Genomic DNA, 22,301 nt, shown 5'->3' with positions numbered 1-22,301 from the left:
ATCTTCAAGGCTTTGGAGGTAGGGTAGCCTAGGTAGGCACACTGGGAATCTCTCTCTCTCTCTCTCTCTCTCTCTCTCTCTCTCTCTCTCTCTCTCTCTCTCTCTCTCTCTCTCTCTCTCTCTCTCTCTCTCTCTCTCTCTCTCTCTCTCTCTCTCTCTCTCTCTCTCTCTCTCTCTCTCTCTCTTCTCCCAGTGTGTCTCTCTCACCTTGAGCGCTTAGTAACTGGATCCCGCATCACCATACACTCCTTCACCTCGCCGTACTTGCAGAAGTACTCCTTCAGTCCCTCTGAACAGGCAGAACACATCCAAGCGTTACCCTGACCTTCCCAGTACTTTAAACAACAGACACAAATAACTGTAACTCACATATTTAGTCATTGTTATACTATATGTATACTTCATCACTCTGAGATTAAATCTTTAGAAAAAAAAGAAAGAATAGAAAAAGGCTAGTTGTAGACTTTGAGCAGGTGCTCATCACCAACTGTTCCAAGCGGACTTTATACAATTACGTAATTCCGCTTTAAAAAATTTCGAGTGCACTTATTGAAAAGGATTAAGGGGTATTGTGCTTCTGTTTGAACAGCGTCTACTTTTAAACAGCATCTACTGTTAACCAGCTGCCACAGCCGGGGAGAGATCCGCATTATAACTTTGGAGGGGAAACCAAAGCCTCGAATGGGCTCCCGTTAATAGACGATGTGATATCTCTGCACACAAGCCAGCCTTCATACAGAGGTAGCCTCCAGGTTGAGACATACTAATATACGTTCACGTCTATTACTTCTTTGATTTCCCACCAAATATTCAGAGAACGAATAAGCAGCAGGTCAGCGTCTTCTGAGGGGTAGAAGTGGAGAAAGCCTTACCTTGGGTGGTCTGCCAGCTGAGCCCACCTATAAACATTTTGCTGTGGAAGAAGAACATGACGACATGTTAACATCACCTTACTACAAAAAAGAAAGTGCCATATATATGGATTTAATCCATTTCGACTTGTTGATTGTAAATCACGAACCGTTCTTAATACTAGAATAACTACTCCGATATAAAACATTATAAACATTATACAACTATTTAAAACGTGTATTCCACAACCATTCACAACATTTTACACGAGTCAACGAATGAAGGATCTCTGTCCGAAGGAAGGACGTCATTCATAAAAATTCCGGCTCGCGCATCGCCTCCCTCCGTGGGGCCGAGGAGCAGATAACAGGCTCCTAGGCTGAGAAGATGCAGAATAAAGTTTACCAGGGGTCGTGAGGGGAGTCCGCGGACGACAGGCTGATCTGGCTCCCTTCCGTCTCCATTATGTGGCCGTGTATGTTCGGATCTTCGGTCGGATCTACAGTGTGTGAAAACAAGTGGCGTGGTGATGGGGAGGGGGTTTGGCCCAGGGTTAGAGGCACCGAGACTCAAGAAGGAGAGTTGGCCGAGACTCCACCTCTTCTCGTCCCTCGTGCCTCCTCATCCTACTTAGCAGTCCACTTGCATCCGTCGTGTAGTATATATGTTGCCTTTGAGTTGTAAACTAATTAGGGATTTGTTGGATATCATTCTTCTGTGTCAACATTATTTGTGAACAAACCACAAAACATCGGGCTACTTAATACCTGTTGTGGTAATCATGTACTTAAACTATAAACTTTAACATTCTACTAAGTGATACAAGAACTGAATTGTTATATCACTCAGCAGAATGTTGAAATGTGTGTTGGTGTTTGTTTGTGTGTGCATGTGTGTGTTTGCGTGCTGTACGTGCTTGTGTTTACTGTTTTATTTATTACTTATTTGATCAGCGTATAGCACAAACATATGGCCAACACATTGATGTAGTGTCGGACATCCCGAGGTCTGAGCGTTGTGCTCATTCATTCTAAAGTCGTAAGTATTTAATTAGGGCTAAAGCCAGCTCCTTCTAATCTTCTCAATACTGGCTCAACATCATGTGACCTACCTGGTGGAACACCATGCAGCTCGAGCCACTCAAACCACAGAATAGGAACTCTACTACAAACTATAGAACTGAAGCGTTAAAGTGGCTGGCTTTATTCTCCACATAACTTCACGTTGATACCGCTGCTACCTCGCAGGAGAAGACTACTCCAGCACAGAGCTCATGTTCACTGTGGGGGTGTGTGGGAGCAGAGGCGAGAGGCTGGGGGGTGAGGGGGTGAGGGAGGGGGCCATGTTGTTGTTGGGGTTGTCCGCTCCGTCTGAAGCGCCCGGCTCATAAAAAGATGAAGCTCCCAAAAGTGGGACAGGGGGCTATTTGAACAAGAATAAAGTGGGTGTGTAACTTTCTGCATGCATGATCAATGGGGTTGAAACAGGGGGGGGGGGGGGGGGGGGCAGTGTGGCAAGGGCTCTCTTACAGGCAGAGACTACCAGCCTGGATGTGTGTGTGTGTGTGTGTGTGTGTGTGTGTTTGGGGGAGCAAGAGAGAGAGGAAAAATAGAGAGCGAGAAGAGAGCAGGAAGGAGAGATGGATAGATGGATAATATAAGAAAGAGAAAAGTGGAAAGACAGAGTTCTGTGAGACCAAGATAATAAGTTAGAGAGATCCAGAAATACAGACAAACAAAGATAGAGACAGAGAGAGAGCGAGAGAGAGAGACAGACAGAGACAGAGAGAGACGGAGAGAGACAGAGCGACAGAGAGAGACAGAGCAACAGAGAGAGAGCAAGAACAGGAGCATTGGCAGCCCCAGAAAGGCTTTGCTGCAGCAGGTCTGCTAATGAGCGGTATACGGGAGCCCTGCGTCTATCTCATTAACAATCAGCCAGGCTGTGAATACCTCGCCGAGCGGAAGGGAACCAAGGCTCAGCGGCCGCGGCTGCCTGCTCCCTGCAACCAGCCCCCATAAACCTCAATTTCTCCACGTGCATTAATCACCGTTGTGTGTGAACACTGAAGGGTGGCTGGGTGGTGGCTGGGTGGTGGCTGGTGGGGTGAGGAGGTGAAGCCAAGGGGCTATGTGAAAATCCTCTTGCACAGTGCCCCCTGTCCCTTTTTGGGAGGAGCGTCCCTCTGAATAGTACAATGGGGCTTAATTACAGGTCAGTGGTATGTATCGGGGGAGATAGAGGGAGCTCTGTTTCCCCCCGTCCCCCCCCGTCCAGCTACAGTGCAACGCAGGCTTCCCAGGGGGAATAGGAAGGGAGGGGGCGGATGGGCTGAACCTGGGACCAAGGTGATCCAAAGGGGAAAGGAGAGCAGGTGACAGAGCAGGTGATACAGGGAGAGCCACCGAGAGACAGGCGGAATAGAGGAGCACTGTATGGACGATCCTTTTTCCCTCCCTTCCATCCTCTCCCCTGCCTCCCTCTTCCTCTCTCGGCTGGACAGTGGACACCGGAGAGAAGAAGAGCAGAGAGGCCTCTAGCCAATGGGACTGGGTTCGATACCAAATGTCCATCGCCTGCCTCTTGGGATCCTTGTGAGAGGCCTATCCCCAACCTGTGTTTTCATGACACGTCTCTGAATCCACTGTCAGTCATCTTACACAATGTCTGCAAGATAGCGAATAGCAGAGGAGGAGAAATTAAGCTTTCCTATACAATGTTTTCAACTTGTAGAGAGATACATGGGGTAAATAAATATCCAGCACTATAAATATACAGTGCAAGCTGCAATTATCCAGGAACTCATTCGACAGTGATTTGGAGCAGTTAGCAAGGTATATTTTGTCTCAACATCTAACCAACCCAAAAGGTGCCCCCGAGAGATATGAATCTGTCAAGGTCAGAAGATAGTCTCTCTGAAGGAGAGAGTGGGTGCAGTTAACTCATCAGGGATCTCTATGTATTGTGTTGACCAAAAGGAAAAACCCATGCAGCGAAGCAGCCGCAAGCAGCAAGAGGAAGCACATCAACAGGTGGGATGACAAAACAGGAACGATTAGCGTGCCAAGATGGTGCCAAGTCGATGGTCACATCCCTCTTGGGTGTCGGGACTCAACCCGGACGCTCTCGATGCAGTGTTTGAAAGGATTTCAAACGCGTTGGAATGGATTTCCCACATGGATTTCCCAAAGGAGACGTCACATCAACGGAACTGTGTCTGGCTTCAGAGCGACTTGCAGCTGCAACCAAAGCCGGAGGTATAGAGTAGACAACACTGCCCACTGGTGGTTCACAACGATAATCACGTCCTGAGATTCCCCTCTGTCAAGTCCACCTGAATAGGCACATTACAACTCTGCAGATTGTGTGATATTGTCTGTGTGTGTGTGTGTGTGTGTGTGTGTGTGTGTGTGTGTGTGTGTGTGTGTGTGTGTGTGTGTGTGTGTGTGTGTGTGTGTGTGTGTGTGTGTGTGTGTGTGTGTGTGTGTGTGTGTGAGTGCTTGTGAGAGAGTTATTGTCGCAAACATTTGTATCTAAGTATTTGTATCTAAGTGTGGCTCCTTTCACAAACTTTTCATTAGAAAAGTGATTGATGTTTGTGAGAGAAGGATTGAAAGAGAGACAGAGGAATTGAAAGAGAGAAAGGGAGATGGAGAAAGAGAAGGAAAGACTTACAGAAATGGGATCGAAAGAGAGCCGGAGAAAGAGAGCGAGAAACACACACAGATAAGTTGCTGCCTTCGTAGCTCTCGGTGTGATCTGTGAACACCTTTTTTAATTAATTTATGACTCTGCACGTTGCACTTTGACCAGGGTCTGGGAGTGAGGGAGCGGGAACAAAGTTCACCTCACTCTCTGTCTAAAAGGAGGGGGGTGGGGGGGAGACAGGGGAAGGTAAAACAAAAATATTGACCTTTGAGGCAAAACAGCCACTCCAGGAGTCGAACCCGGGCAGCTCAGGGACACACGACCAGAGACGGCGAGTCATGAGGACCCTACAATAAACCAAAGTATCTCCCTTCTTCTCTTGGAACAGGTGCTGACCAGCGATTGCGGATCTAATGGGGCCAAAGGTTGAGGCTCAGTGGTCGCCCTAGCCCGTGCACATGCCCGACGCGTGTGTGTGTGCGTGTGTGTGTGTGTGTGTTTGGAGGTAAACGAATCAACCGTCTGCTGCAATGGAGGGAGAGGAGAGGAAGTGTAGGAGCGAGCGCGAGCCGTTTGGAGGGGCCCGGCTGTCCGCCTTGCAGGAGCAGCTGATCTGGGCCCTGCTGGGCTCCGGGCTGTCCCGGGAAGTCCTGGTCCAGGCCCTGGGCGAGCTGGAGCGGGACCGGCAGACCCCGGACGGGACGGCGAGGGACAAGGGCGAGAAGGGGGATGGAGAGAGCTCGGAGGGAGAGATAGATTTTGCGCCGCCGATCTTCCGGGAGCTGGAGCAGCTTCCCCCAGAAGAGGCGGCCAGGCAGAGGGCTCTGGTGGAGCAGCTGCTACAGTAAGTGTGTCTTCCTCTTCTCGGTTCACGCTCCCTCAGAACGCAGGGCTCCACTACCGCTCTTTCACAGCATTCCCCAGCCTGGCTAAAGCAAAAAATAATGGTGAAAAGGCAATGACTGTTACTCTTTCACTTTTCCTTGTCATCTTCCTGATCAAAGTTATGAGTCAAAGAGTACAATTAAAGAAGCAAGGGTTATAACTTCGTATAAAAATCCCCCTGCAAATCCACTTCTATCCAGTTCTCCCGTCATTTCCACTCGCAGCCTCCTGCTCCTCCTCTCGGCGTGCCTCTTTCTGCGATCCCTCCTGGCCTCGAAGGGGAATTTAAAGACAGTTCCTCCTTTTCTAGTTACTAATTACCCACCCTCATCATTATTCGCTGACCATTTCTTAATAAATGAGCCATACATGCATGGGTTGAGATTAATGAAAAGGGCTGGGCTCACCAGAGACTGTTTACACAAGGCCTGAGCAAAAGGATTGATTTGGTTATTTGTAGCTTTCTTATATAATAGCTGTTTCGTATTATGTATGAAACAGATTGTCAAGTAACTAACTTAAGTAAGGTAAAAAAACGTTTTGGTGGGTTACTACTTAGATTGAATAGCTTTATACTAGTAACTATAGGCTACCTATTGTTACTATAGTTTAGAATAACACAAAATCAAGAATGAATTAAAGTTAAAAAAGGACAGGACTTTGATGCAATAATATTGCTCTACGTTTTTGCATGTTTCATGCATTGATTTGGCTAACTGGTGTTTTAGTATATCCGTCCTTCAGCAATAAAGCCGTCACATAACAGTGTTGACTAGTAATTTGTGGGAGAGCTGGACTTTGGTCTGTGTGCTCTCACTCCACTTATCTCCCTCAGTCAACACGGCTCCTTTTACTTCCTCTCGAAAAGCCGTGGTCTTTTTTTATGGCTTGTACGTGCATATGTGTGAATGTTTGTCCCTAACATTTTAGAAACATTGACTGCAATTCCATAATATTTGAAGATTGGTACGTTGTTACAATAAAACTGTTGCATTGACAACATGTAGGAAAATTAATGAATCCTTGATTGACCAAAAGATAACGTGTGGAATATGCCTCGAATTGATGGGCCGTAGCTCTTGCATGGAATGTATTATATCTAGCTAATGGAATTTAGCATAACATAACAGTATCAATTAAAAATAATATATAGAGTATAAAATGTGCGTTTTATTAATACTTTGCAAAAACGATCAACATTAACAGTAGGCTTGTACCATAGATAGGCTTGTACCAAGCTGCGATCGAATCCTATATTGGCAATAGAGCTCGTAAGTCCGCCCCCTTCCGGTAGACCCCGATTGGACCTCTGAGATCGTAAAATATGAATGGGTTTCAATGGAGAAAGTAATTATTTTTCTGGCGATCCCTTTGCTCTCCTTCACCGCTTTTTTCCAAGGGAAGTAAAAAAGCATCAAAAGAGATGAAAACCATTATAAGACGGGGCATGTGGAGAGTTTCAGTTATGCCGATGGGGAGATTGTCGGTCTTGTCCACGCCAGTCACAGGGAGCGTGACGTCACATCCGAGACGTGTAGTCTTTCTCACTGTGTTTTCTCTACAGCAGGGGTCTCAAAGCTGGAGGTAGTTTCTGGGCCAGGCTGGGCCACTTCAAGTATTCCACAAAAAAAAGTAGCACAACTGACCCAATCTAAGTTAATGATCTGGCTATAATTAGATCACGATGGCTATGTGATCGCTGACAACAGGGAACATTTCGTAGTGGTTGGTGGAAAACCGGGACATTTTAGCGTCCTTTGGCATTTGTCTGGAGTCAGGACACGCAACTCAAAATTGGGACTGTACCGGCAAAACCGGGACATCTGGTCACCCTATCACAAGTGATAAAAAAAGTGTGGCAAGCGACTCAGCAAAAATGTGCGTTGACAACAACGCACGGGCCGCACTAACACTAATCTTTGATGTCAATGAGGGGGCCACAAAATATCATCCCGTGGGCCTCAATTGGCCCCCGGGCCCCGAGTTTGAGTCCCCTGCTCTACAGCCTCTAGCTGAACAACTGCACAATAAACAGTCAAACTCTTGACATGGAAAAAATCCACCAACAACATATGTGTAATCCGGGGCATATAAAGACTGGGACCAGAAGATAATTACTTTCTCTCCATTGAAACCCATTCATATTTTTCGCTTTCATAGGTCCCATGGGCTCTACCGGAAGAGGCGTGACTTTGCCACTCTATAGAAGGGATGATCAACAATTCTTTTTTCTCGCCAATAATAGGGCGATTTGACTAACCTAGTATCAGAACTTAATCCATAAGAAGAATACGCGTTGATTCCGTCTGATTAACCTCTGCCTCATTAATGAACCCTTAGCCCAATAGTCCAGTCCAGTTTACTCGCCTACACTACTTTAGATTATAGCATGCATGCAGCCGTGTCGTTGAGTAGTGATGTTTTTTTCTTGATATACTGTACATAGGAGGTTGCCGTTCAGAGGGAGTCTAGGGGCACCCTTCTGTGCATTCAGAGATGTTTCTGGTGGAGCAGAATGTCCTCCCGATCAGTCCCGTTATTCAGCACGGGTCTTTAGGTCCATGGGGTGACGAGGGAATTTCCAAACCAGTTTGCCAGTTGGACCTTTTCCCTGGATCTGACACCCCGCATCTCCGTTCTCCATATGCCTGCTGCTCACTAATAAAACGTTGTGTTAATAATGATAAGATAATAATGTCAAACGGAACATTCTGCCGTGATGTCGTCGCAAACATTAACAAAACACAGTGACATTTAACCTCTTAAACTCAAGGGTCCCCAGATTTGGGAAGACCGTGATGCTACATCGTTTTTTGTGCTGTGATTCGTGTCAGGTTGCAATAGGAGTCATCAATAAGAAATTAAGACCAGAAAAGTAGCATAATAGGTCCTCTTTAACCTTCCCTTCTTCCGATCTAGAGTGGCAAAGTCTCGCCCATTCTGGTAGAGCCCATGGGACTTTGAGATCGAAAAATATGAATGGGTTTCAGTCCAGTCTTTATATACCCCGGATTACTATGTTGTTTGTGGATTTAAATGATAATTTTTCATGTCAAGAGTTTGACCGTTTATTGTGCAATTGTTCAGTTAAAGGCTTTAGAGAAAACACAATGAGATAAACTACATGTCTCGTATGTGGCCTCACGCTCACTGCGACTGGCGTGCCGTGGACAAGACCGACAATCTCCCCATCGGCATAACTGAAAATCTACACTTGCCCCGACTGATAATGGTTTTCACCTCTTTCGATGCCTTTATCCTCCCCTTGGAAAAAAGCGGTGAAGGGGAGCAAAGGGATCGCCATGTCTGTACCGGAGTTCCAAGTGCGGGTGGTGACGTATATCATTCGAGTCGAGAACAATAGTTCACAAAGCAGCCTCACACAAAACCTAACATTATCAAACTTATTTTTTAGCTTTCTTTGCCTGAAAAATTATAACTTAAATTCACAAACAACATGTTTATAATCCAGGTCATATAAAGACTGGGACCAGAAAATAATGACTTGAAACCCATTCACATTTTTCTATCTCGGACAGATTTGAAGGAGGCAATAATAACATACTGTGGCGAATAATAAAAGCAGAGGCGTGCTATATTCTTTCAGTGACTTTATTGAATCCCCCGAGACACCGTAACCACAAAAAAACGGTCTCTGTGTAGCACCACCACCCGCCCACGGGCACACATCTTCACCCGATACACAACATCGGAAGTTGTTCCAGCACCTCACAGGGCCCCAACCACTGGCTGGTCAGTTTGGGGGAGACCCTTTTTTCCAGGTTGGGTTGTAGACCCACACCCTCTCCCCAGGCATGAAGGAGCGGCCCTGGCAACGGAGGTCATACACCCGCTTTTGTCGTGCCCCCGCCTGTTCCTGGCGCTGCCTGGCAAACTCGTGAGCCTCTGCCAGACGCTTCTTGATGTCCCGCAGGTACTCGAAGCCCGGTATCTTGGGGAGATCAGTGTCGGGGGGTTCGCCGAAGGCTAGGTCCAGGCGTCCGCAGCTCTCTGCCGAACATAAGTATGGCTGGCGTGCACCCCGTGCTCTCTTGCACCGCTGAGCCATAAACCCACAGGACAAGGGGTAGGTGGCGGTCCCAGTCTCGCTGGTGTCGTGAGGTGACGATGGCCATGCATTTGCACACCTCAGCAAAGACTTAAGCCTCAAAGTTCCGCCCCTGATCACTGTACAGTTCTTGAGGTGCCCCGAACCGACAGAACATCTCACACACCAGACGCTCGGCTGTGGTCACCGCACTCTGGTCGGGGACCGCATACGCCTCCGGCCACTTAGTAATGGGCCCAGGATGTCCAGCCAAACCCGCTCCATGGGGGCCCCCACCTGATATTGCTGCAAAGGGGCATGGGAACGTCCAGTCGGCCCCTTCCTAGCAGTGCAGGAGCCACAGCAGTGAACGAAAAGCTCTGTGTCCTTCCTGCAACCAGGCCAGTAAAAACGCTGGCGCAGCTTGTTGAGGGTCTTGGCCACCCCGTAGTGTCCTGGCCCCACCGAACCATGGACCGCATGTAGCACCCTTTGGTGCCAGGCCTTGGGCACCAGTAACTGCCACACATCTCTCCCCCAACCTGGTGCACGCCAGACCCCGGTAAAGCAGTCCAGCACGCCGTGCCAGGGTGGCCCACTCTTAGTAGCAGGTCTTGGTTTCCACGGACAAGGCAGAGACAGCCTGCTGGGGGGGGCGTGCCTGGTTGTCAACCCACTGTCCCACCCTGGCCAGTGTGGGGCCACTGTCCTGTGCCGCCTGCCACTCCTGGTCTTCCATTGCAGTCAGCCAACCTTCACCTGGCCCGACCTGTCCTGTGGCAGCTACCCGGAGAGTAGCTCCATCTCGCTCCTCCTGGCATTCACGGTGTCTGCAGTCCTCACAGGGGCGTCAGGATAGGGCATCTGCATTGCTGTGCAGACGCCCAGCTCGGTGTTGGACTTCAAAATCGTAGTCCTGTAGGGCCTCGATCCACCGGGCCACCTGACCCTCAGGCTCCATGAAGCTGAGCAACCAGGTCAGGGACGCGTGGTCCGTCCGGAGAAGGATAAGCTGGCCATAGAGGAAGGGGCGAAACAAACAAACATAACCCTGGCGCTACAATACAAACACATTACCTGCAAGGTATTTCTGGGCCCCGTTTCCCGAAAGCATCGTTAGCTTAGTGGTTTGTGAAGTTCGTCATACGAGACAGTTTTCACACTGTTTCCCAAAAGCATAGTTGGTAACGAACGTTGTGAAAACACTCGTAGCTAAGCTAACGAGGGCTCCAGGGGTACTCGTAGTGTGCTAAGAGCATCGTTACTATAGCCTCAGTGGAGTCGCCAGCTGGACATTCCATGGTAGGCCTATTGGATGTGTTTTATTAAAACATATCCAATACCAGGGAATGTCCAGCTGGCGCAATTTAGCAATGCATCCAAAATCTGTGGTTACCGCCGATATGACTACTGCATTTAAACAGCAGAGACAAGAGAGAGACAGGTTGGAAGTCAATAACAACATAATTTATTGCAGCAATTTAAAATTCCAAAAATACATTAAATGTACCGATCAAACGCCACGTCATATGGGCATATAATAAAATCAAATGATTCCATTGCTCTTGTGTGGGAGATCGCTTTCGAGCTGTACTTGCTGTCTTCCTCTGATTTTAAAGGAGACATATGCCGTTTTCAGAACAAGTAAACATAGTATTTGAGTTAGAGAAAACATGTTTTTGAAGCTCTTTTCTGGATACAGCTTTTAGGAAAAATATCTCGCCTTGCGCTATTCCCCTCTGTTTCAGTCCCTTCAGAATGCGCTGTTTCTGGTGTCTGTAGCTTTAATGCTAATGAGCTGCTGCCCATTGACCAATGAGCTGTCAGACTGAACCACAGCATGGAGGAGAAGAGATTGTTGCCGTTTGCGGACTCCTGGAGCTCTTTATCTATATAATATAATAAAAATTATATTATGCATGGGTATTTATATAATATATCTAATATCACGGCCAAAAGCTATGTGCGCCTCGGATGATATTATGAATCATAAAGACTGCGTCTGACGTCTCTAGCACTTCCACAACAAGTAAAGACTCTAGTGGGGGATATCTCGTGCATGGTTGAGAAGAATTGGGGGAAGGGAACTTTGGCCTTAACTCTCTGAAGTCCATCAATCGCGACATGGAGGAGAAAGGGATTGTACTCCGGGGCCTGAGCAGCCGGACTGCCGCCGAGCTCCCCACGCTGGAGCTACCGGACTGCCGCCGTCGAAGCCGTTGGGCCGCCTCCGAAGCGGCAGTCCTGCCGCTCCGGCGGTGTACTTCGGGAGCTGAAAAGTCCGGCGGGGGTAGCTCGGCGGCAGTCCGAAAGCTCAGCTCCGAGAGTACAATCCCTTTCTCCTCCATGCATCCCACTCCCGGAGCTGAGCTGCCGCCAAGTTCCCCCCGCCGGAGCTGCTCCTCCGCTGGTCCACAAAATCTTAGCTATGCTCTGATTGGAGGGGAGTGGGGAAGGGAGATGTAATATTCAACTGTGCCCCCTTCCTTTGTAGGAGCATGGACCTATTATGGACGGGGCCGTACCTATATCTGCTGGATAGATCAGTCTACCAGCCTACCCAGTGGACTGAAGTAAATGTTGCTCATCTATGCAGCACAGATCTAGGACACTCCCACTAGTGATGTCATATGGGGCACATTTTCAAAACGGCTTGTAAGGCTAATCACACTCACATCTGGTGGTATAGTATGTCCCCTTTAAGAGGAGTTTCGGGAAACGCGCCAAAGAAATTGACAAAGGTTCGCAAGATCCTTCGTGAGAATGATCGTACGAGTGTGGATTCATCGTTATCGGGAAACGGGGCCCAGGACAATGGTGAATGCTTTGTATATTGAAGAAAATGTCGCGCAAAAGTTTGCCGTCCTTTTTAGACGTCATACATTGTTTCTCTTTGTTCATTGTGTGCATTCTTCTTTTTCCTTTTTTTTAGCAGGATACACTGCGTCAGGATGCTATGAGATCAAAATGCTTCCGTAGCTGCCACGGCTATCGTCGTCATTTCTCAACTTTTTGACGAAGGGCACAGAGCCGAATGGACCGACCGACCCACAATGCATTTCGCGAACGCCCCATGCAAAGTCAATGAGATCCGTGAATGAGGCCTCACGCCTCGTTCACACTACATGCGTCCGTCGACAGATGGGGGCTTTTTGACGGATCCATGTGTTTTCCCGGGTTGTATTAACAAGGCGATTTCATTGGACAGTGTACTTATACTTGTAAATATACTTGTATATTTGCACAACGCGATCTGATTGGCCGACGGATCAGTCGCTGCCTGAAAAGTTCTCAACTTTTGATGCAGGCCACAGAGCCGAAAGGACGGACGGACCCACAATCAATTTCTCGAGTGCCCCATGCAAAGTCAATGAGATCCGTCGATGGACGGAGGTAGTGTGAATGTGCCCTAAGGTTACTGTCCGCGTTGGAAACGCGAGCCGTAACTGAGCAGGGTCTGGTTTCCCGATAACATTCACTCTTATTAGCGCTACAAAGACTCCTAATTTTACACTTATCAAAGTTGTTTACCTCTATAGGCGTGGTTCCTGAATGGTCTCTAAAGGCCCATTCACACCCTACGGTAAATACGGATACGTATACGCTTGTTCACTCGGCATTGCTTACAATGGATTATTCGTTTCCCAGTAGGCCTATCATTTCCATTTTGAAATTATTGGAAGCAAGTCGAGCTGACCTCGCCTGCTGTACTGTATATGAACTGTACTGTATATTGGTGAAACACAACTCTGCTAATGTGGCAGTTCCATGCACAACGGGGATTTCTAAAGGTTACTGTACAGTGGCGGCGACAAGCGTCATGAGCCTAAACATCACTGCGGTAGAGCTAAAGCAGCTTTCACACCATCGCGCGGCCACCGCCCTGATAACCACCTCGCTGCCGGAGGGTTCCGCATGGCGGAGTGAAAGGGCCAGGCGTTTTTAAAAGCGGCTGCTGTCGCTGCCGCCGTCGAGCAGCTGCAGCCAAAAGCAGTTGTTAAACCGTTTAGATGGAGCAGAAAATACTTTTTAATGTACAGTTAGTAATTTAATTTACCAAGGGGCTGTATATAGGGGGGCTGAAAATAATACAAATTTACAAATTTTTAATGGAACGTTAGAGTTCCATTAAAAAAACAAATGGAACTCTAACGTTGCCGCCTGGTGGGGGGGGGATGCCGTAATCGTTTGCATATCAGGCGTCCACACGAATCCTAATACGAAAACGCATAGGGATGTTTTTATCTTATTCACCCTGGGACCTGAGTGAGTTTTCGGGGACCGAAAACGCCGGATCCGTCTGGACGCTTGGCCGGAACACACAACCTCTGCGTTTTCACAAAAAAATTGTTTCCGTGTGGATGGGGCCTAGGTCCTCTCCCATGCAGTGCGAGTCATAAGCAAAAATACTCTAGCTTCTGTGAGGGCCCTTCTGGTCAGTGAGCTCCCTGAGCTGCTGTCGTAGCTGCGTGAAATAGTCCCGGCCAGGCTCTCTGCCCCCTCCTGGTACTGGAGAAGGCCCGAACACCAGTCCACTGGGACCTGCATCTCCCATCTGAACACTAGAGAGGCCAGGATGCAGTGTGTGGACTCTTGGACTGGGGATCTGTATGACCATAGAACCAGGGGAAGCTGAAGGTCCCAGTCTCTTTGTTGCTCTTTATAGCAAGCTTGGTGGCCAGGGTATGATTGAACCATCCCACCAGCCCATTGCCCTGTGGAAGCAATGGGTTGGGTTGTTTCAAGTCTTCTTCACTCGACGACAGACCTCCTGGAGTACATAGGCCTTGAGGTTATGCTCCTGGACACTATGGAGGTCCTCTGATGCACTGAACCGACATAGCATTTCCTGCACTTGTTTCTCTGCCGTGGTGGCCGAGGTCTAGCCTCTGGCCATTTCAGAAAAATACTCCATAGCCAAGAGAACATAAGAGAACATAGCAGTTGCCATTGTCAGTGATTGGAAAAGGACCCAGGATGTTGACACACACACGCTCCATAGTAGTTCGGCCCGTAGAAGGAGCCACAGAGGTTGAGGGGTGATTGTCAGACCTGGTGGCCTTCCCTAGGTGACAACAGCGGACCAGCCAGCCAGCTAGCAGGGAGAGGTCAGCCCATCAGCAGGATGAGCAGGGTATCTGGAGGAGCATTCTGAGCCGCACAGATGGCATTGCCGTGTCTGTCCCCATGAGGTGGTTCTTTGACACCGGAAGCCGAGGAGCCGTGTCAGGGAAGCAGAGTCGGTCCCAATGGTTGAACTCAGGTCGGCCGAGGGGAAAATGCAGTAAGACACCACCTGTTATCCTTGTTCTGGGTACGCCAAGATGGGGGCCCTGGTGAGCGCTGTCAGCAGCAGGTCAAAAGCAGTGTTGCACTGCTTGTCACACAAGAAGGCCGGCCCCTTGTGGGTCAGACGATGTTAGGGGCTAGCAAGGGTGGCCAAGTCCTTGATGAGCAAAAATAAGATGCCATGCACTACTAAGTTTGCTGCTCTACGATGTTACAAGGGACTGGCCAACTCGCTGTGGCCTCCGTGACCAGGTCGGTGGCCACGCCTCACTGATGACATAGTCAAGAATGCTGTCTCTCATCAAAGAAGTTGGCACTTTCCCAGGTGGAGGCGAAGACAGGCTTGGTGAATGGCTCAGAACACTTAACGTAGGCTTCTACCTGCCATCACCCACTGCGAAGATCTAGCGAGATGAACCAACCAGTTTATATGCATTGATCATTCATCTAGATACCAGTCGGTGTTACAAGCCAATGTTTACTTGCACTGCGGTACGTGACTATAGGTTGCTTTTGATAACCTGAAGGTGTATGGTTGTATCGTAAAAGTTTTGTTATTGAAATAAACTTCCACCACCCACTTACCCTCATTCCCCTCATCCACAAACCCATTCACTACACAGATTGGAAGTAAAAGGATAGTTTGGTGAACGACGGAGTATAGATTACAACGCAATTTTGAGCATATATACTGAGAAACAAAATAACAAAGACAGCACATAATCACCATCAAACAATATAATTAACTTCATAATATTGTTCAATTTTGAAGTTTTTTGTTTAGTTTCTCAGTTAAAGGTGTGCTTGTTGTACCCCTGTCCGCGTGTTGTAGGAACGACCCGTGGCGGGTAGCTAAGGTGGTGAAGAGCTACATGCAGCAGCACAACCTCCCGCAGAGGGAGGTGGTGGAGTCCACAGGCCTCAACCAGTCCCATCTGTCCCAGCACCTCAACAAAGGCACGCCAATGAAGAACCAGAAACGAGCTGCCCTGTACAGCTGGTACGTCAAGAAGCAGTGTGAGATTAGCCAGCGTGAGTACCGCCGCAGCTGCTTGTTGTTGTTCTTGTTAATTTTGTGTTCCTTGACCCAACTTCTTATCATTTTATTTAGTCAGCGCCTTGGTCCAATTATTAGAAATTAAATTAACCAGTGACAACCTCTAATCTCGGCTATTCAAAAATCAACTAATTTTGACAAATAAAAGGAATAAAAAGAAAGGCCATTTTGTTTTTCAGAGTTCACCAATGCCCGCCATGGCCTTGCGTCCCTGGACGAGCAGGGAGAGGAGACCAAGAAAGGCCGCAGAAACCGGTTCAAGTGGGGGCCTGCCTCCCAACAGATCCTGTTCCACGCCTACGAGCGGCAGAAGAACCCAAGCAAGGAGGAGAGAGAGGGTTTAGTGGAGGAGTGCAACCGGTGATTATCACAGACATCTAGGATTGACAAGCACGATTGATAACGGAACCAATCAGAGAAAACACGCCCTGATTGGTCAGAAATGAGCCGTCTAAATTCTAAATTTTTTGAGCAGTTCATGAACTTACAGCTGATGGATGGCTATGGCATTTCTAACACGTTTAACTCAAAGAATAGCTCATATATCTCCCCTACAGTACAATAAAATTCCCAAACATATTAATCTTTAAACTTTTGTGCAACAAGTGCCTTATAAATCCATTCAGATTTACTGAGTTTTGTTTCCTCAGTTTAAAAGAGATCCTGCTGATTGTTTGTGTATCGTGATGTCCTCAGGGCGGAGTGTATCCAGAGGGGTGTCTCTCCGTCTCAGCTGGCCGGTCTGGGCTCCAACCTGGTCACAGAGGTGCGCGTCTACAACTGGTTTGCAAACCGCCGCAAAGAAGAGGCCTTCCGCCATAAACTGGCCCTCGATACCCCGTACTCCAGCCAATCAGTGGGCGGCGTGAACCCCCTCCCACCGCCCAGTCCTAACCAGGGTAAGAAGTCCGGAAATAATGACACCAGATTGACTCATACAAGATATACCGTATCCATAGCTGGTGTTGATATGTTTAATGTCATTGGTACAGGTGTCTTTTCTGGTATATTCTCAGTTATTACTCCAGGAATGAAGTACAGTCAACAAAGCCAATGTGACAACATGGGTTCGGTCCGGGGCGGCGGGGGCGGCGGCGGCGGTGGTGGGGACCGGGGTCTGCGCTTGGGATCCAGCCCCGTCCAACTTGAGCCCAGCCACACACTCCTGGACATGCATCATTCTAAAATAGTAAGAACAAACCCTGTGTACTTCCACCGGTCCACCCGCACAGCCTACAATCAGCACTGAAGCTCAGTCGCGACTCACACAGCTCTGTGTGCTTCTGCGGTGGTAGGTATCTAGCAGTGGCCCCCTGCCTCCGGTGAGCACACTGACATCGCTGCACAACCTGTCGGCCTCGCCTGCGCCGTCCCAGGGTCTGATAATGGCCTCCCTGCCCAGTGTCATGAGCCTGGGGGAGTCCTCTCTCCTCATAGGTAAAGTATATGATGCCAACTCGGCGCCAACCCCATCCGTAGATTAGCCACCAGGTACTGTACTGCAGTGATAACTTAAGAATGGTACTTCATTGATGCCTAATGGGAAATGTGGATGTCACAGCAGCAAGTACAGCATAGTAGGAGAATAAAACATTTATATTGTAACTAATAAATAAGAATTAAATAAAAACAATACACAGAAAATGATTACTATGGACACAATAGGAAAGGTTTAAATGTAGGTGCAGAAATACACAAAAAAAAAAAGATCAATGGTAGGATAAAGGAGGTAATGGTTGAGATAGGAGTGATTTTTCCAGAACTACAATGACAGACGTGAACTAGTCTTCCACCATCTCTGTAGACGTTAACGTAGAAAAATACTGTCATTAATGTCAGTCACTCCTCCATCTTTGGGAAGCCTTGACTTTTTCTTCTGCCCACAGGGCTCACCTCTACTCAGTCGCAGAACTTACCTGTCATCAACAACATGGGAGGGAGTTTCACCACCCTGCAGCCCATCTCCTTCCAGCAGCAGCTCCACACCTCTCCCCAGCACTCGCTCCCCAGCCACATGGGGACCAGTCCCTTCATGGCCACCATGGCCCAACTGCCCTGCCACAGTAAGAGGCCCCACAGAGCAGTGTTGATCAGGGGCCGTATTCACAAAGGATCTTAGGGCTAAAAGTAGGTCCTAACTGGCGAATTTAGGAGTAACTCCTAAAAATAATGGGCGTGTCACTCTTAAATTTAGGACTCCTAACTTTTTTCACTAAGAGCAATTCACAAAGTATTTTAGGACTAAAAGTAGCACCTAAGTCTAGGAGAGCTTAAAAGTCCTCAAGAGGACTCCTAACTCAGTAAGACCTATTCACAAAGAATCTTAAAATGCCTGCGAGACGAAATGTTAGGGTATTCAACTTATTGTGGAGTTAATGCGCGATGCAATAACATCCCCGACTAACAGGAATAATCCGATTAGTCCCGAAATAAAATGTTATAAAAATTATAAGTTATAAAAAAAAAGATATAACTTATAAAAAATAAAAATAATTGCACCATCAAAAGACGAGGACGTGTTCGTCAATAAGAAGAAAGTGCATTCCATCAACACGCAGGTTGTTTTTGATGCAAATTTTAACATAGCCTACTGGATGTTGTTGCAAAGTGGCCTGGATCTTCAGCTACCCATGATTCGCGCATTTTAATGGTGAGCGGTCTGAGGCAGCTTTTTGAGATGTACCAGTTGGGTGTCACTTGCTTTGAGGAATTGGGCAGATGAAACGTCGGTTTCATGTCCTCCACGGCGAAATACGCCTCACCCCAGAGAGGGCAAGCACAGTAATCACTGTATGTGCCATTCTACACAACCTTTGCAAGCGGAGGAACATTCCACAGCCAGACGATGATGATGATGATGATGATGATGATGATGATGGCGATCAACATTACAAAGAATTTGGCCGTGTGGAACCGAGTGGACAGGCATTTAGGGATCACTTTGAAAACACATTTTAGGTACACACCTTGGCACAAATCAGTCAACACTTGGGTAGTTCGTAACATTTATTTTCTTTTAGATTTTACGTATTTTTATTGTTTGCTTTCTCTCTCTCTTGAACGTGCAGGCTACAACGTCATTATCGTGGTCTGCACAAAATTGTCATCATGCGTGTATTCTGCTAACTGCACTATAACTACTTAATAGGAATTCATTTCTAGCCTAGGCTATTTCCTTGTTTTTCGGTGATTCAGTGGGCTCGTCTGAACAACCAATCACTGAACTGACCGCTTCTAAACTCGTGCACGAGAATTGACGTAATCCATAGCAACGGCGCGTCACTCTTAGTTCACTCTTTGTGATTTATCCTTAGTAAGAGTAGGTCTCAGCGGCTTTGTGAATAACTTTTAAGAAAAAACTCCTACGTAAAATGTTTTAGCGCGAGTTAGGAGCACTCCTAGCGGTAAGATAAAATGCTTTGTGAATACGGCCCCAGGGATATAGATCACTAGACAGAGGTTGAGGGAATGATGGATCTAAGACATACATTTCATAGATGGCCTCTGTACAAGTATATGAAAAAAGTAGTATGGCTACCAAAAACCCAGTGTATATACATATGTCCATGTCTGCAAAGGGGTATGTGATGTAAAACAAATGTTTCTCCCCTACTGCAGTGTACAGCAAGTCTGACATGCCACATTACTCATCATCCAGCCTTCTCTCACAAGCAATGCTGATCACAGACAGCAGCTTCGGGGCTTTGACCAGCCTTGCGGCTGTCCGACAGGTATTTAACCAACAGAGTATTGGTGGACATTTATACTAAACTTTTAAATGACCTGCATGAAAATAATCCACCCACAAATGGCAGCTTTTAACAGCAGATCCTGACGACCAATCAGAGCCCCCCATGGCAGAAGAGACTCTGCATCTGCAGGCAAACACGCCCACACAAGGTAGCGACTGGTTTAACACGGTATAGCTTATGAGAATGCCGTGTTTGTGATTATAGGCACTGGTTGTGTTCACATTTGGAATAAATCTGAGTAGTTTTTTTGCAGCCTCACTTTCTCTTGTTATGATTGAATTGATTCACTTAAGTGAGGATGGCGCTAAATAAATCAAATTCTGTCATTGAGAATACCAAAATGATTTGTTTCTACAGATACAGAGGACCTAGAGCTCTACCCAGCCTCTCAGAGCACAGAAAGCCACGCATCTCATCTCCTCTCACCTTCACCGACCAATATCAGCCCCTACATTCCCACGCAGATGGCCTCCTCCCCTCAGTAGAGCCTCCTGCATGGCAGGATTAACCTGGCATCGCTCAGCCCCCCTTTGAATTCACAACGATCTGAATGAAGCCACAACCACAGTAGATGGATTTTTCACTGGTCCACCCTCGTCCAAGCTTAACACGTTGTATTACGACACAAATGAACAAAGAAAAAAGTGGGTTGATTTTTTTTATAACAAGACAAAATAAATAAATGAAAATGCAATTTTTTATTACAAATAAATGTATATGGTATGCTTAATTGATACATGACTGACTCAAACATCATTATCCAAAACGTTTGTACAAGCACTGACATAACCTCAGTTACTGAAACGCAACGTCAAAAGCACAATTTTTTTTTCTTAAACTATTGTATTTGGAGGCAGTTTGACAGGATTACAAAAAACTGCATTCAGAAGCGGCCCTTAAACCTCTGTGCTCTCGTCAACAGCTTTGCGTTTTCTTCTCCTTTTCCGTTTCACCTTTGCTTGGGCACTGCCCTCCTGCTCTTGTTTCTCCGCCGTCTCTCTGCCGTCTTTCCCAGGTTGCAGAGAAGATTTATCAGGTATAGACTTTGCAGACTTGTTCTTCAATCGATCTTGCTTTTTTCCTTTTTTGAGAGTAGGGCTCTCCTCTGCTCGACATTTTTGGTCTTTAAAATCTGTTCTGACACTTTCATCTTCACATTCAGTTGCTTTCTTTTTCTTCTTCTTCTTCTTCTTGGGCAGAGGGCACTCAGTCTTATCTTCCTTGCTCTGTCCTGATGGGTCCTCAACATCAACCTTCTTCGTGGTAACCTCCCATACTGGTGGTCGCAGGACTTCATCTGCAGACACCACTGCCTCCCTTATCCTCATGTCCATCTCTCCGTCGCTTTCGCTGTCGGCCACAGCAAATAAAAATGGATGTCAACATAAATTGAAGTCGGATTGAGATCGATACTGCCGATTTAAGGAAGAAATTTGTTGGTTAATTCCACGCAAATGTTTTTTACCTTGAGCTGGGAACACGCCGGCGTTTCACAGGACATAGTGGTTCATCAAATCTTTGACCTTGGTTCGATGTTGCAAACAGTTTGAAGCCTGTGACAAAAAATGGTCATCACAGTTGTTATAAAGCCAAGTAGCCCATCAACAAAAGGAACATACTGCATATTGCAAAAAACGCACCAAGATCATCATCCTCCAACGTGCTTGAGCTCTGGTGAGATACAGCTCCTGCTGGCTTCTCTGAAATAAAACTGATGAGCAAAATGTGTTACGTGAATGATTTTATGATAAGAAAGTGTTGATCATTATGAGCAAAATCTTTGATCAAACCAATGTACCCGTCAAGCATATGCTCCAACTTTTTGGCGACGTGTGCACGAAACTCTGGTGTCACCTGCAGCTCATTACAGTCATGTTGATGGTCGGACACAATCAACCTGTGGAGACAGCCCAATGTGACTATACATCATTCCCTTCATTATTTCGAATAACAATGTATAGAGAGTGAGTGCAAACACTTTCAAAAGGGGACCCTCATTGCACCTGGGTGATAGCAGCTATATACCGGTAGCTCGACAGTCTAATCGTACTGAATACTTTGCATGCATTACGCATTACCAATTAAAAAACATCAATTATATACAGAGCTAGGTGACAAGTAGTTCAATAAATGCTATAACAGAATAAAAATAATCTCGTATCCAGCATTGCAAACAGTATGATTTGTCAGATGAACAGCTTTTAAAAATCAGCTAGGTGAACAGTAGCTCTACATGGAACGGACAGTATTTAGCTTTCGTACTGGATACAACTGTTACTGTACGCATACAGAATGCAACACAAAACAGTCAAATAGAATAGGGGACAAGTGGATTTACCTCCGCGTTGGTTTGGGTTCTTGATGTTTTTTTCCTGCATCGTAAATAAACAGAAATACTTCCATTAATAACTGCATATTGTGCAACTGACTGCGTTGCCTAAAGTGCATTCGTTGGCATTATGTTTGTGCATTTCACGTTTAACATAGAAACATACTAGGTGTCAGGCATTCGGAAACTGGTTGATCAATGCACTGCTTTTATGGTAGAAGTTGTTGACAAATATCCATATGACGGTTTGACATGGTCAAACCCCCGAAACGTATATATAAGGTTACCTGTGTTCTTCGGACCATCCACATTCCAAACCGCTTCCTTAAATTTTTCCAAATCTTCATCTTCACTGCTACTTGAATCACCAGACCCAGTCAATGCTTTTTTACCGGAGGCCGCCATGATGAAAACACGTGTTATCTTGCTTCGCCGCAACGA

General features: G+C 46.9%; 3 protein-coding genes across 9 annotated transcripts in view; 1 reads left to right on the top strand and 2 right to left on the bottom strand.

Annotated features, from left to right (window-relative positions):
• The window catches only part of msi1b (musashi RNA binding protein 1b), a 23,623-nt gene extending 18,719 nt beyond the window's left edge, over nucleotides 1-4,904 (bottom strand). For 2 of the 6 annotated variants that reach the window (XM_030358673.1, XM_030358675.1), the window contains exons 1-3: nucleotides 1,258-1,511; nucleotides 873-913; nucleotides 208-289 (exon numbers count right to left, since the gene is read on the bottom strand). In XM_030358673.1, coding sequence (XP_030214533.1) covers nucleotides 208-289; nucleotides 873-913; nucleotides 1,258-1,316 — 182 coding nt within the window. In that variant the 5' untranslated portion in view covers nucleotides 1,317-1,511. Of the gene's footprint in view, nucleotides 1-207; nucleotides 290-872; nucleotides 914-1,257; nucleotides 1,898-4,765 lie in introns of those variants that run through there. The other 4 variants (XM_030358671.1, XM_030358672.1, XM_030358669.1 and 1 more) reach the window with 4 other exon arrangements.
• hnf1a (HNF1 homeobox a) lies at nucleotides 4,778-20,265 on the top strand. Of its 2 annotated transcripts, none has more exons than XM_030358663.1 (10): nucleotides 4,778-5,344; nucleotides 15,555-15,754; nucleotides 15,959-16,139; nucleotides 16,476-16,678; nucleotides 16,796-16,968; nucleotides 17,075-17,216; nucleotides 17,666-17,842; nucleotides 19,398-19,510; nucleotides 19,595-19,679; nucleotides 19,889-20,265. In XM_030358663.1, the coding sequence occupies exons 1-10, from the start codon at nucleotides 5,031-5,033 to the stop codon at nucleotides 20,014-20,016; spliced, it is 1,716 nt and encodes a 571-aa protein (XP_030214523.1). In that variant the 5' UTR covers nucleotides 4,778-5,030; the 3' UTR covers nucleotides 20,017-20,265. The 2 variants fall into 2 exon arrangements, with proteins under 2 accessions (XP_030214523.1, XP_030214522.1); XM_030358662.1 differs by having other exon boundaries at nucleotides 16,772-16,968.
• c6h12orf43 (chromosome 6 C12orf43 homolog) lies at nucleotides 20,211-22,301 on the bottom strand. The gene is made up of 6 exons (XM_030358668.1): nucleotides 22,148-22,301; nucleotides 21,870-21,903; nucleotides 21,330-21,428; nucleotides 21,172-21,242; nucleotides 20,997-21,084; nucleotides 20,211-20,881 (listed from the first exon to the last, which is right to left on the bottom strand). Exons 1-6 carry the CDS (start codon nucleotides 22,263-22,265, stop codon nucleotides 20,428-20,430), a joined length of 864 nt encoding a protein of 287 aa, XP_030214528.1. The 5' UTR covers nucleotides 22,266-22,301; the 3' UTR covers nucleotides 20,211-20,427.

The sequence above is a fragment of the Gadus morhua genome, chromosome 6 (assembly GCF_902167405.1).
Source record: "Gadus morhua chromosome 6, gadMor3.0, whole genome shotgun sequence".
NCBI classification, from domain to species: domain Eukaryota; kingdom Metazoa; phylum Chordata; class Actinopteri; order Gadiformes; family Gadidae; genus Gadus; species Gadus morhua.
This window is presented reverse-complemented; position numbering and strand designations above follow the sequence as displayed.

What these genes read in the sequence shown, in the direction of transcription:
- hnf1a (XM_030358662.1), top strand. Translation starts at nt 5,031, where the DNA reads ATGGAGGGAGAGGAGAGGAAGTGTAGGAGCGAGCGCGAGCCGTTTGGA. An exon ending in GCAGTGTGAGATTAGCCAGC is followed by an intron (nt 15,755 to 15,958) that starts GTGAGTACCGCC and finishes TTTGTTTTTCAG; the next exon opens with AGTTCACCAATGCCCGCCAT. An exon ending in ACATGCATCATTCTAAAATA is followed by an intron (nt 16,969 to 17,074) that starts GTAAGAACAAAC and finishes CTGCGGTGGTAG; the next exon opens with GTATCTAGCAGTGGCCCCCT.
- c6h12orf43 (XM_030358668.1), bottom strand. Translation starts at nt 22,265, where the DNA reads ATGGCGGCCTCCGGTAAAAAAGCATTGACTGGGTCTGGTGATTCAAGT. An exon ending in GGATGGTCCGAAGAACACAG is followed by an intron (nt 21,904 to 22,147) that starts GTAACCTTATAT and finishes TTTACGATGCAG; the next exon opens with GAAAAAAACATCAAGAACCC. An exon ending in TTGGAGCATATGCTTGACGG is followed by an intron (nt 21,243 to 21,329) that starts GTACATTGGTTT and finishes TTTGCTCATCAG; the next exon opens with TTTTATTTCAGAGAAGCCAG.